The sequence below is a fragment of the Tupaia chinensis genome, unplaced genomic scaffold, assembly GCF_000334495.1.
Source record: "Tupaia chinensis unplaced genomic scaffold, TupChi_1.0 Scaffold138644_1, whole genome shotgun sequence".
Classification (NCBI taxonomy): domain Eukaryota; kingdom Metazoa; phylum Chordata; class Mammalia; order Scandentia; family Tupaiidae; genus Tupaia; species Tupaia belangeri.
This window is the reverse complement of record NW_006198536.1, coordinates 640,533-655,380: the sequence shown is the minus strand read 5'-3', so window position 1 is coordinate 655,380 and position 14,848 is coordinate 640,533. Positions and strand designations below refer to the sequence as shown.

The following is a 14,848-nucleotide window of genomic DNA, read 5'->3' as shown; positions in this document are numbered from 1 at the left end:
TTTCTGACTCTAATCATACTTGATAACACTGTAGCATCCTTTTGCATTTGACTGTCTAATTTCATACTGGTAGATGAAAGATATAGCATTTTTAAAGAACTATTTTATTTATTATTATTATTATTATTTTAACTTGCTATTGGTCATGTGTGCTCACCATTTTTTTACAGAGGAAAAGAAAAAAAACAAGCCTCCAGGTCTGGGAATCAAACCATGGTTGGTTATGTGGAAGTCCAGCACCTCAATCACCACCCTGCTGGCCACAGATATAATATTTTAACTTAGCTTTAGTTGTTCAACAGGGACTCTAAAGAGGCTATATCAAGAGTTAAATTAAGGAAATTTGGGGTTTTGCTCTTTTTATCTTTTTTTTGGTTAAATTCTCTAGTCACTAAGACTGAAAATAAGTATCAGTTGAGGATTCAGATCAATCTGTACATGTTCTCAAGAACAGGAGCAAAGAATGAGTGACAAAGGTATCTTGTAATGTGGACAAAGGAAACCCCACAGGGAACCCTGAAATTGACAGTCAAAATAAATAGCATGCTGATCCATACTGCTGCTTGACAGGCTGGTGCCACATGAAGGCCCTGGGTACAATTTCCTGGCCCACCCAGAAAAAGTTCTGTGAAGTGGCAGGGGCCTGTATTCTCAGTTACTCAGGAGGCTGAGTCAGGAGGATCTCTGCATAATCAGACCAAGTCTAAAAGACCACGCGCACGTACGTACACACACTAAATAAATACACACTTTAAATTAAAAGTATCCTAAACAAATTATTAGTGGAGGTAACCAATGAGCCCATTTAATTAATTGAAGAGAGTGACGTGTTTGATTTGATCTTACTTAAAAAAAAAAAAAAACTCCATAGGCCAACCACAGATCATAGTGCAGGACCCAGGCAACTTGCAAAACACAATTCAAGTTTTTGTGTCTGCCCAAAATTCCAACAGAATGGAGAAAAGGAGAAGGGACTGCATGGGTTCCCTCTGGTGGGTTTGCAAGCTCTCTGTCTCTTCTTTGTCTTTCTGGGGAGTGTCCTCCAGCAATTAAAATATTTTTCTGCCCCTGAGAGTCAAAATGATTATTCATCTATCTTAAATAATTATATTATTTTGAAAAATACAGATTTAAAAAAGATTACTCTTGATGTTATTGCTATTGTAAGCAACTATTTAAAAATGTTATATAAATGCAGTAGAGGACACCTTGGAAAATTATAAAGAATATGGCAATTGTTGCATTCCAGCACCTAAATATGGAAGTAAGGATTACTTACTAGCCCATAATAGGCTGAAGCTGAAGAAAAGATTTTTTTCCTTATCTCAGTACCTTCAACTTCGTGGAAAATTACTCTTCACAGGAACAACAGTGGTTGCCTCTGGATGAGGAATTGGGGCAGTGGGCTAAGGAATAGCATCGAGACCTCTACTCTATATAATCCTTTGTGCCTTTTTTAATTTTGAAAGAAATACTTTGATCTATTTGAAATATCTAAATTTTAACATGTAAAACAGAGGAGAGATATGACCACTTGAAAATATACTTCATGACGAAAACAGAATTACTGAGGACAAGATTAAAATATTTTGGCTATCAACTTTTATTTTAAAAACAAAATTCCCTGAAAGATTTTTTTAAAAACCAGATTGCAGTTCCACACGGAGCCTCTGAGCGCCGCTGTCGGCCAGTGCAGAGCAAGGGCTGACGCCCGGATCCCTCAGCTTCCAGCCTGGGATTTCCTGCGCAGTCACGAAACACAGAGAGAAAGAGACCCAATTCATACACGGAGTATTCTGGGCGCGCGGAGTCAACCCAGCGCACCCGGATTTCCATTCCCACGACTGGCGGCTCTGCCGGTCCTGAATGCTCTTCCAGAGCGGTAGACTGCACTTTCTTCAACTGGAAAGGCGGGGACTGAGAACTGGAGCGAGCAATGGGAGGGAGCTGCGCACACAGGCGCCCGGCCGGCCCATGGCAAGTACTATTGATGTTTCCCTTCCTGCTGCCTTTGTTCTACCCCGCGCTCTCGGAGCCGATCCGCTACGCGATTCCGGAAGAGCTGCCCAAGGGCTCGGTGGTGGGGAGGCTGGCCAAGGATCTAGGGCTTAGCGTCCTGGATGTGTCTGCTAGGAAGCTGCGAGTTAGCGCGGAGAAGCTGCACTTCAGTGTAGACGCGGAGAGCGGGGACTTACTTGTGAAGGACCGAATAGACCGTGAGCAGATATGCAAAGAGAGGAGAAGATGTGAGTTGCAGTTGGAAGCAGTGGTGGAAAATCCTTTAAATATTTTCGATGTAACTGTGCAGATTGAGGATGTTAATGATCATGCCCCTCAATTCCATAAAGGTGAAATAAACTTAGAAATCAGTGAATCCACCAGCCCGGGAATGAGAACAATTCTTGAGTCTGCAGAAGATCCCGATACAGGGGTGAATTCACTGAGCAAATACCAACTAAGTCCTAACGATTATTTCTCATTGGTGGTAAAAGATAATCCCGATGGTAGCAAATATCCGGAATTAGTATTACAGAAGACCCTGGACCGAGAATCGCAAAGTACTCACCACTTAGTGCTAACAGCCTTAGATGGTGGGGACCCTCCCCGAAGTGGTACTGCTCAGATCCGAATCCTGGTGGTTGACGCTAACGACAACCCCCCGGTTTTCAGTCAGGACGTGTACAGGGTCAGCCTTCGGGAAGATGCGCCTCCAGGTACCTCGGTCCTGAGGGTGAGTGCGACCGACCAGGACGAGGGCATCAACGCAGAGATCACCTACTCCTTCCTGGGTGCGGCAGACAAAGCTCAGCACGTGTTCTCTCTGGATTCCACTACTGGAAACATTATAACTCGTCAGCCCTTGGATTTTGAAGAAGTCGAAAGATATACGATGAATGTAGAAGCGAAGGACCGAGGATCTCTCTCCACACAGTGTAAAGTAATCATAGAAGTTCTCGATGAAAACGACAACAGGCCAGAAATAGTCATCACGTCGCTCTCTGATTACATTTTGGAGAACTCCCCACCTGGAACGGTCATAGCCCTCTTCAAAACACGGGATCGAGATTCTGGGGAAAATGGAGTAGTCAGGTGTAGCTTAAGTAGAGACGTTCCATTCAAGATTCATTCTTCTAATCGTTACTACAAGTTAGTAACAGATGCAAGTCTGGACAGGGAGCAGGACTCAGAATACAACGTCACAATCACGGCGACAGATAGGGGCAACCCGCCTCTCTCCTCCAGTACAACCGTCATCCTACATATTGGCGACGTCAACGACAACGCCCCGGTTTTCCAACAGGTTTCTTACGTGGTCCATGTGTCCGAGAACAATCCTCCAGGAGCTTCCATAGCTCAAGTCAGCGCCTCCGATCCCGACTTGGGACCCAACGGCCACGTTTCCTATTCCATCGTAGCCAGCGACCTGGAGCCCCGGGCGCTGTCGTCCTACGTGTCCGTGAACCCGCAGAGCGGGGTGGTGTTCGCGCAGCGCGCCTTCGACCACGAGCAGCTTCGCGCCTTCGAGCTGACGCTGCAGGCTCGAGACCAGGGCTCGCCCGCGCTCAGCGCCAACGTGAGCCTGCGCGTGTTGGTGGGCGACCTCAACGACAACGCGCCGCGGGTGCTGTACCCCGCGCTGGGACCCGACGGCTCCGCGCTCTTCGATATGGTGCCTCGGGCGGCGGAACCCGGCTACCTGGTCACCAAGGTGGTGGCGGTGGACGCCGACTCCGGACACAATGCCTGGCTGTCCTACCACGTGCTGCAGGCCAGCGACCCAGGCCTCTTCAGCCTGGGGCTGCGCACGGGCGAGGTGCGCACAGCGCGCGCCCTGGGCGACAGGGACGCGGCCCGACAGCGCCTGTTGGTGGCTGTGCGAGATGGAGGGCGGCCACCCCTCTCCGCCACCGCTACATTGCATCTGGTCTTTGCTGATAACTTGCAGGAGGTACTGCCAGACCTTAATGACCATCCGGAGCCCTCAGACACCCAGATGGAACTGCAGTTTTACCTGGTTGTGGCTTTGGCCTTAATCTCTGTGCTTTTCCTCCTTGCGATAATTCTGGCCATTGCCCTACGCCTCCGACAGTCTTCCAGCTCTGCAGCTGGGGTCTGCTTTGGGAAGGGTCTCTGCTCCAAGTCTAAACAGGTTCCCCCCAACTACAGTGAGGGCACCTTGCCCTATGCCTACAATTTGTGTGTGCCTGGGGGTCAAACTAACTCAGAATTTAATTTTCTCACATCTGTTGATCATTGTTCAGCTACACAAGATATTCTCAACAACAAAGACAGCTCTTCTGTGCTATTGGCTAGCATTTTAACTCCAAGCATTGAAGCTGATAAGACTTTTAAACAGGTAAGTATTTAAGTTAATGCTTTTTCTATTTCGGTATTCCGATATATTCCAGTGTAGTACTGCATTTAAAGATTCTAGGTCATCTTTAATAGAGTACCTAAAATAAATACAGGTATCACTGTTAAGACAAAAGTAGCCGGCAGGTTGCATGGTGGTGACACTCCCACGTGGCCGACCATGGTTTGAGTCCTGGACCTGGTGGCTTTCTCTCTCTCTCTCTCTCTCTCTCCCTCCCTATCTGGTCAAAATAAATAAATAAAGTTAAGATAATTCTTTAAAAAAAATTAAGCAAGCCTTTTTATAATTAGTGTTTTTATAATTTCTCTTGGTATACTTTTAACATCATGTTACATATAGGTATGTATGTTTGTATTTCTAGAGGGCCCCTGTGCTCTAGAGAGAGGGGGGGAGAGAGAGAGAGAGAGAAAGGGGATAAAGTCCCTCCATGGGGAATGGCGGTACCTCAATCCCTTCTCCATCTATCTCTCCTTTTGTGATTTGGGGCATACACATTGCGTGTTTCTCAAGTCACTGGTCAGCCATGTGAGATCCAGCTGCCTTAATCACTAGGCCACAGAGCCAGCCCCGCGTTGCACAATTTTTTTTTCATTTTTAATTTTTACAAATACGTGTGATTCACGGAGAGGCGAGTGTAATCATTTCTCTGGAACCGTCGTTTTCTTAGTCATTGCAATAATAAGATTGAGCTCTAGGCGCCGCTGTTCACCAATCAGGGAATGGGAAGCTGAGCGCTCATGAGTCCCTCCCGCCCCTACCTCCACCACACAAAGCGGAAAGCAATGGATACTCACGGATCCTGATACGGGAAACATAAAAATACTTTCCTTCGGTTTCTAATATATTTTGGATATAGACGACCTGGGACTTTGTAGATGCGGAAGCTGTTTCAGATCAAACCGGCTCAAGAAACTGCAGAAAATAGGCTCAGACGCCGACATGGAGAAGCGGCCACAGCGCCTGGACCGCAGGAGGCTGGTCCTGCTCAGCATTTTTCTGGGGACGCTGCCGGAGTTTGGGGCCGGACAAATCCGATACTCTGTGCAGGAAGAGGCCGACAAAGGTTCCTTCGTAGGTAACATCGCCAAGGATCTGGGGCTGGAGCCGCGAGAGCTGGCAGAACGCGGAGTCCGCATCGTCTCCAGAGGAAAGACGCAGCTTTTCGCTCTGAATCCGCGAGGTGGCAGCTTGATCACCGCGGGCAGGATAGACCGGGAGGAGCTCTGCGAGAAGGTATCGGCCTGTTTTTTAAATATGGAAATTCTTGTGGAAGACACTTTGAAGATTTACGGAGTGGAGGTGGAAATAATGGATGTTAATGACAACGCCCCCAGCTTCCCAGAAGAGGAAGTGGAGATAAAAGTCAGTGAGCATGCAACTCCTGGATCACGATTTCCCCTTCCTAACGCTAGAGATCCAGATGTGGGCGTGAACTCCCTCCAGAGCTACCAGCTGAGCCCGAATAGTTACTTTTCCTTGCAAATGCGAGGTGGAACTGATGGGGTCAAGAATCCTGAACTAGTTCTGGAAGGAGGCTTGGACCGGGAGAAAGAGGCTGCTCATCTCCTCCAACTCACGGCCTTAGATGGAGGAGACCCTATCCGCAAGGGAGCAGTACCCATACGTGTGGTGGTCCTGGATGTAAATGACCACAGCCCAAAGTTTACACAGTCTGTATATCAAGTGAGTGTTCCAGAAAACCTCAGCCTTGGAACTCGGGTACTCAGGGTAAATGCAACGGATCCAGATGAGGGAATTAATGGGGAAGTGATGTATTCATTCAGGAATATGAAAAGCAAAACTTCTGAAATATTCCAATTGAATTCAAAAACTGGAGAAGTTCTAGTAAAGCGATCTCTGGATTTTGAGAAATATAGATTCTATGAGATGGAAATTCAAGGCCAAGATGGTGGAGGTCTCTTGGCCACTGCTAAGATGTTGATCACAGTTGTGGATGTGAATGATAATGCTCCAGAAATAACTATCACCTCCTCTACTAATTCCATTCTGGAAAACTCCCCTCCAGCTACAGTAATTGCTCTTCTAAATGTTCAAGATCAGGATTCTGGAGAAAATGGTCAGGTTTTCTGTTTTGTTCCTAACCATCTGCCTTTTAAATTAGAAAAGACTTATGGAAATTATTATAAACTGATAACCACTGCAGAGCTGGACAGGGAGCAAGTCCAGAGTTACAACATAACGTTGACGGCCATGGACCAGGGAAATCCGCCCTTATCTACAGAAACTCACATCTTCCTGAATGTGGCAGATGACAACGATAACCCTCCCGTGTTCACTAAGGCCTCTTACACTGCCTACATTCCTGAAAACAACCCCAGAGGTGCTTCTATCTTCTCCGTGACTGCCCTCGACCCAGACAGCAAAGAGAATTCCCAGGTCACTTACTCTCTGATTGAGGACACCATTCAGGGAGCACCTCTGTCTTCCTACTTATCCATCAACTCGGACACCGGGGTTCTATACGCTCTACAATCCTTCGACTATGAGCAGTTTCGTAACCTACAGGTGAGAGTGACTGCTCAGGACAGTGGGGATCCTCCTCGCAGCAGCAACGTGTCACTGAGCCTGTTCGTGCTGGACAGGAATGACAATGCCCCTGAGATCCTGTACCCCGCCCTCCCCACAGATGGTTCCACTGGTGTGGAGCTGGCACCCCGCTCTGCAGAACCCGGCTACCTGGTGACCAAGGTGGTGGCGGTGGACAAAGACTCAGGCCAGAACGCCTGGCTGTCCTACCGCCTGCTCAAGGCCAGCGAGCCTGGGCTCTTTGCGGTGGGGCTGCACACGGGGGAGGTGCGCACAGCTCGGGCCCTGCTGGACAGAGACGCGCTCAAGCAGAGCTTGGTGGTGGCCGTCCAGGACCATGGCCAGCCCCCTCTCTCCGCTACTGTCACTCTCACTGTGGCTGTGGCTGACAGCATCCCCGACGTCCTGGCTGACCTGGGCAATCTTGAAGTCCCTGTGGATCTGGAGACCTCAGATCTCACCCTCTACCTTGTTGTGGCAGTTGCCGCGGTCTCCTGCATCTTCTTAGCCTTTGTCATTATGTTGCTGGCGCTCAGGCTGCGGCGCTGGCACAAGTCTCGCCTGCTCCAGGCTGCAGGTGGTGGATTGACAGGCATGCCGGCCTCACACTTCGTGGGCCTGGAAGGGGTGCGGGCTTTTCTGCAGACCTATTCCCACGAGGTCTCCCTCACCGCGGACTCGAGGAAGAGCCACCTGATCTTCCCCCAGCCCAACTACGCGGACACAGGAGAGCTGCGAGAAAAGCGAGCCTCTCCTAATAGGTGAAGATGTAGGCAAATGTGACCCGACAAGTAATCAGGTGAGACTAATTTCTCTGCCTCACAATAGCTAATGTCTTGGCACAAGTCTTTTTTATTATTTTTTTAAGTTGTCCGGAGGGTGCTTAGGCTGGAGGGCTGGGTGGAGGAAGAGAGGAGAGGGTGAAAGAAAGCAAGAAAGCATTTTCCATGGGACATGACCTTGCAGCAAGCATCCATCTCTCCCTCCTTTTGGAATTTTGGGCACTCATGCACATGCGCCCAGTGTGTTTTTCAAGCCACCCAGTCCAGGACTGGAACTGCACTGTTCGCCATGTGGGATCTGGTTACCTTAACTACCAGGCCATGGGGCTCTATTTCCGTGGCCTATTGTGAAAACAGGTTTGGGAGGGTGTATTTAGTTTTTATATATTTGGAGCAATACATGTGAGCTTGTATCCTTAGCTTTCATAAGATAACCATCATTTTGGGGAAGGTTTTCTGAAAGTCATTATTTCAGTTCTGGCATATTTTCTTTTATTTCAAAGGGCTAGCTCAACTAGCCTGGTTTGTAGTAAGTTGACTTTTAGTATTATTTTTCCATCATCAGTTTCTATGGCTGTCAATGTAAACTGATTATGATTCAAACTAATGAGTCATACATGCTCTTTTATTTCCCCATTTCAATTTCACAGTGCCTCCACTGATTTCAATTCTACCAGTTTTTGCTATTACTTCTTCTATTTTTTGAAAGTTTCTTTCTTTCTTTCATGAGAGAGACACATACCCCTGATAGGCTCTCTGCACACCAGCCTTCCAGCTAGCCAGCATCACCAGGGTTTCTACCCTTGCATGTTTAGGTCAACTCTGGATCTGAACCTGGGGGCTTCCCATATGCCTCCAGTATCCTGCAGCAGCATCCTACTGCTTACACCATCTCAGCTAGGATTTGCTCCTCTAAAATCTAAATTTGGCCATGTCGATTTCAGTCGCATGCGCTCTGTAGCTCTTTCTCATCTATCATCTATCTGTCTATACATGCACATACTGGCACATGAAAGCTTTTCTCTGAACATGAAACTATTTAGATTCTTTTTTTTTTTTTTTGAGAGGTTTTTGTCATAGGGTGCGGGCACTCGCCAGAGAGACAGAGAGAAACAGAGAGATAGAAAGCAGCGAGAAATCACCCCCCAGGGGATGGCCACACCGCAATCCCTTCTCCTCCATTCTCCTCTCGGGATCTTGGGCACGCACCCACATGTGCCCGGCGTGAATTTTAAGCCACTGGGTCCAGGACGTGAACCGCGGTCGACTATGTGGGAGTCCAGCGACATAGCCATTACGCTAACTGCTGGTCCCAGAAACTACTCAGATTCTTGATCTCTGGTAATATGTCTCGATCCTGTTAACTAATTCAGCGTTGTCTCATTGCTTCATTCTATCAGAGCAAACACTGACTGGTTTTTAATTCCTGGAATTTCTTGGGAGAGGAAATGTAGAACACATTTGTTTTCCCCTTGAGTTCCAGTGAAGTCATTAGATTGTTCTGAAGAAATAATTAAATTGTCAAACTGGCGTTATTTCCTTTGATGATTTTAGTGTTTGTGTATGTATGTTGGAAGTTTTCTCAGTGTGATCAATTCTCATATATCAATAGAAATAACTTAATCTTGATCCAGTAATTCTCAGAAAGTTATTACTTTTTCTTGGAGAGGTTTTTGCTATAGGGCGTGTGTGCTCGCCAGAAACACAGAAAGAGCCAAAGAGACAGAAAGCGAGAAATCACCCCCAGGGGGGATGGCCATGCCACAATCCCTTCCCCTCCATTCTCCTCTCTAGGGACCTTGGACATGCATGCACACGTGCCCGGCATGAATTTAAGCCACTGGGTCCAGGACTTGAACCATCATCAACTACATGGGAGTCCAGCGACATAGCCATTACACCAACTGCTGGTCTCCCAGAAAGTTATTTTCAAATCTGCTCAAAATGCTTACTTCCCCCCCTAGATTTATTCATATCAAATGGATTGTGAGTAGAAGAGATATGGTGTAGGTATTTAGAGTTTATAGAGATCGATTTAGCTGGTATTCCTCTGGGTATTTTCTGTTCCTTTTCAATAACCTAGGAGTCATGGATTTCTCTTTTCTTCATAAGCTCATTTGGTACTACATATTCTTCTCAATTCTTGTATTCAGAATCAGCTTGCTATTGAAGCCTTAATAGTTACCTAATTACATATATGTTATCTAAAACAATGCCTAGGAGAGCCAAGTATGGATAGGAGATTTACCTAGGGTATTCGATCACAAGAATAATATTTCGTAATTCAGATCAGTATGCTTACATCACTTCTAGACACTTGACCTAAAAATTCATATACAGATGCGTATTTCTGTTCCATTTTAGTTTATATTTCTCATTTAGGAATTGACCTTCATGTAATTTGCTATAAATTGAGTATCCAGTGCTTGGGCAAAAACGACTTGAACTATAGGAAATGAAAGTCTTTCAGCAGATGTTTAAATGTATCTCAAAGTAGGAAAAAATGTTAGTGTTTTGACCATCTAGGGATAGGATTGAAGCTTGTGGAATTTCATACTGGGAAGAAAGATTTAGGCACTATGATTGAACTGGAATTAGATGAATAAAAAAGGTAGGTATTCAGTTTGGGAGAGGGAGGTTGTTCCACATTTTAAGACATAGTCTAAACTAGTTAGAAGCTGGCAACCAAATCTTGGAGAACCAAAGAAAAGGATTGGCGCTGCAATTTGATTTTTTTAAAAAAAGAATTATTTATTTAATTTTATTTATTCATTTTATTTATTTTTATTTATTTTTTATTTGATCAGAAAGACACAGAGAGAGAGTGAAAGAGGGAAAGTGAGAAAGCAAGCCACCAGGTCTGAGACTCGAACCGTGGTTGGCCATGTGGGAATCCAGCGCCCTTATCCACCACGCCACTTGCCGGTCCCTGCAATTTGATTTTTTTAAAGAGGTTTTTTTGCCACAGGACATGTATGCACCCTGGAGAGAGACAAAGAGAAGGAAAGTGAGAAATTACCTCTAGAGGGGATCACCATGAGCAATCAATTCCTCCTCCTACTTTCCTACATTCTCCTCTAGGGATTTTCTCCTACATTCTCTTCTTGGAATTTTGAACATACATACACACATGTACGCACACATGCAATGTGATTTTCAAGCTACTGAGTCCAGGACTCAAACCATGGTTGGCTTTCTGGGAGACCAACACCTTAACTACCACACCATCTCCTGGCCTCTTGCAACTTGATTTTACAAAAGCTCTTCTGGGGCCAGCTAGATCTCACATGGCCAACTTTATGATTCAACCCAGTGGCTTGAAAAACACACCAGTGCATGTATGTACATGTCCAAAATCTCCAAAGGAGGGAGAAATGGAGGAAAAAAGATTGCTGTGTGACCATCTCCCACAGGGGATACTTTCGCACTTCAGCAAGCACACACGCCCTCTGGCAAATTAAAAATATATTTAGAAGAAAAAGATTCTTTTGATTTAGAAATACTGATAAAGTTCTGTTAAGGTACACCATATAGACCAGTTAAATAAGAGGATGAAATAAAAACATCCTTACATTTTGTGTCATGAAATTCCTATAGCAACCTAGTGCTATGCTTTTATGATCTGTTTATGGTGAAAGTATAAAACACTTAATAATCCTTTTCATAAATCTCTATTGTAAGTAATGGAAATTTTCATTGTTGGCCTGTGAAATTTCTTTCTTTATTTTTTTTAAAGAACTGTTATATTTAACTTTATTTATTTTAATCTGATGAGAGAGAAAGAAAGTCACCAGGTCTGGGACTCGAACCACAGTCAGCCATGTGGGAGTCTAGTGCCCCAAACACCATGCCACCTGCCAGCTCCTGGCTGATGAAATTTATTCTTAATATACCCTATGTAGCTTAAAGTACTCCTCCAGTTTCCTTTGATAGAAGGAGTAGTATTATCAGCTTATCAGACCAAAGATGATATTAGATATAATTTCATGGCTATCAAGATTTTTTCCATACCACTTGGTGGGGCTGTTTTTTACCCTGTTCTTCACTCTACATCTGGACAGAAGACTTGGCTTGGTTCTTCCAATATGTGCATTGACGCTGATTGGAAAAAGATAAACTTGTCAGCTCTCATTACTGGGGCCCATCTCTAATGAACCATCTTTGACAGTAAACACTGGAAAATAGACACATCCAAAACTCACAAACTGCCTAATTTTCAATACATCAGTCTAACATATCTGTCGGAATACTGAATCTCATTGGATCTGTAAAAGCTTCTGACTGCAATTTTCTAAATGGACTCTGAGCGCCGCTGTTGGCCAACACGCTGCAAAAGCTGGCTCTACCCAGACACTCTGTGCAGTCACGGAAGCAAGTCTGAAAGGAAAGTGGCCCGTCCTGAGGCTTTTTGCTCAGCAAATCTGATTCCTTAAGGATTGGGATGCCCTCAAACTGGGAGCCTTGAGTTTTCTACGTGGTGGAAGTAAACATTTTAAAAGCAGTTTGTGAAGAGTCTTCTCACAACGTCCGAGGCCGCTGCAGCGCTCAAGAAGAATGGGAAATACGGCAAAGCAGAGAATCCGGATCCAGCGGTGGCAAGTACTCCTTCCCTTCCTGCTGCCTTTGTTCTGCGGGGTGCTCTCCGGGCAAATCCGCTATTCTATCCCAGAAGAAATGGCCAGGGGCTCCGTGGTCGGGAACATTGCTGAGGACTTGGGGCTGCATGTTCGGGATTTATTGACTCGGAACCTCAGAGTTAGTGCGGAGAAGCAGTACTTCACTGTGAACACGGAGAACGGGAATATACTTGTGAGTGACAGAATAGACCGGGAGTCTCTCTGTCCCCACATCGCACTGTGTGTCGTGCCCATAGAGATTGTGGCAGAGAATCCTCTAAATGTTTTTCACATAAATGTGATAATAGAAGATATAAATGATAATCCACCTCATTTCCCCCAAAATAGCATTGTTTTACAAATCAATGAACTTGCAATGCCAGGTACTCGGTTTGGCCTGGAACCTGCTGTTGATGCAGATGTAGGGCCTCATTCTCTCCAGAGTTACCAACTCAGCTCTAATGAGCATTTCTCTCTCATGATAAAAAATAAGACTGAAGGCAAGAACGCCCCAGAATTAGTGTTGGAGAAGCCACTAGATCGGGAACAACAGATTTCCCATCTCCTGGTCCTGACAGCGACTGATGGGGGCAACCCAGTCCTAACTGGCACCACTCAAATTCAAATCGAGGTCACGGATGCCAATGATAATGCACCAGTGTTCAGCCAGGATGTGTACAGAGTCAGTCTGAGAGAGAACGTGCCCCCAGGCACCTCTGTGCTAAAAGTGACAGCCACTGATCAGGACGAGGGTGTCAACGCAGAAATCACTTACTCCTTTAAATCCCTGGGAGACGTTGGAAAAATGTTTATGCTAGACCATCGAAGTGGAGAAATTAAGTCCAAAGACCCTATAGACTTTGAAAGCAGTAGCAGTTACACCATGAACATAGAAGCCAAGGATGGTGGAGGCATGAGCACGGAATGTAAGGTTGTAATAGAAATCCTAGATGAGAATGACAATGCTCCCGACGTGACTTTTGCTTCCGTGTCTAGTTCCATAACAGAAGATGCAGAACCTGGGACAGTGATCGCTTTGTTCAAAATACACGATAAAGATTCAGGAGAAAATGGGAAGGTCACCTGCCTCATAAAAGAAAAAGTTCCTTTTAGAATTGAATCTTCCACCAATAACTACTACAAACTTGTAACAGATGGGACTCTGGACCGAGAGCGGACCTCTGAGTACAATGTCACTATCACAGTCACCGACCGGGGCAAGCCACCCCTCTCCTCCAGCACAACCGTCACCCTGCGTATTGGCGACGTCAACGACAACGCCCCGGTTTTCCAACAGGCCTCCTACTGGGTCCACGTGGCTGAGAACAACCCTCCTGGAGCTTCCATAACTCAAGTCAGCGCCTCTGATCCCGACTTGGGACCTAACGGCCACGTTTCCTATTCCATCGTAGCCAGCGACCTGGAGCCCCGGGCGCTGTCGTCCTACGTGTCCGTGAACCCGCAGAGCGGGGTGGTGTTCGCGCAGCGCGCCTTCGACCACGAGCAGCTTCGCGCCTTCGAGCTGACGCTGCAGGCTGGTCACCAAGGTGGTGGCCGTGGACGCTGACTCCGGACACAATGCCTGGCTGTCCTACCACGTGCTGCAGGCCAGCGACCCAGGACTCTTCAGCCTGGGGCTGCGCACGGGCGAGGTGCGCACAGCGCGCGCCCTGGGCGACAGGGACACAGCCCGACAGCGCCTGTTGGTGGCAGTTCGAGATGGAGGGCGGCCACCCCTCTCCGCCACCGCCACGCTGCACCTGGTCTTCGCTGATAGCCTGCAAGAGGTACTGCCAGACCTGGGCGATAGTCCTGCGCCCTCTGACCCCCAGGCCGAGCTGCAGTTCTACCTGGTGGTGGCCCTGGCCCTGATCTCTGTGCTCTTCCTGCTCGCGGTGATTCTGGCGGTCGCCCTGCGCCTGCGGAGCTCCTCCAGCCCCGCGTCCTGGGGCTGCTTTCAGGCTAGTCTCTGTTCTAAGACTAGACCAGGAATTTCTCCCAACTACTGTGAGGGAACTTTGCCTTATTCCTACAACTTGTATGTTGCCTCAGATTCTGGAAAAACAAGGCTTAATTTTCTCACCATGACTCCAGAAATGGTCCCCCCACAAGATCTTTCTAATGAAGCTTCGCTGTTAGTAAGTGTCACTGAGGAGAATAACAAGGTATGCTCTTTCTTCTTCTCACGTGAGTTTCTGTGAATGTCAAGTTTACAATATGTTTGGTTTAATTTTCAAACCAATATTTTGGCAAGAAAAATCTTTAACACATCATATATTCTATTGCTTTAACCTTGCTTACCTACTTTCAATATTTTTAGTTTCTTTCTGTCTGGGCCAGAAAATTCACGATCAGCCTCAAGTAGTTCAACATATTTTGATAACTCGCCTGGAATGTTTTCAATACGCACATTAAAAAATGAATAAAAACTACCATGAGAGGTGGAGATGATGGTACTGCCATTCAAAAAATTCATTGAAGTTTATTTTTTTCTTTCTCTGAGTGTTCCTTGGAACACCAAAATATTT

General features: G+C 46.3%; 2 protein-coding genes across 2 annotated transcripts; both read left to right on the top strand.

The window, feature by feature from the left end:
- The first annotated feature begins 1,575 nt into the window (after positions 1-1,575).
- Positions 1,576-4,369, top strand: LOC106736340 (protocadherin gamma-B7). The gene has a single exon (XM_014592823.2). The coding sequence runs from the start codon at positions 1,937-1,939 to the stop codon at positions 4,367-4,369; it is 2,433 nt and encodes an 810-aa protein (XP_014448309.1). The 5' UTR covers positions 1,576-1,936.
- Positions 4,370-5,314: 945 nt separating this feature from the next.
- On the top strand, positions 5,315-7,687 carry LOC106736337 (protocadherin gamma-A11). Its single transcript, XM_014592818.1, has one exon. It carries the CDS (start codon positions 5,315-5,317, stop codon positions 7,685-7,687), a length of 2,373 nt encoding a protein of 790 aa, XP_014448304.1.
- The last annotated feature ends 7,161 nt before the right edge of the window (positions 7,688-14,848 follow it).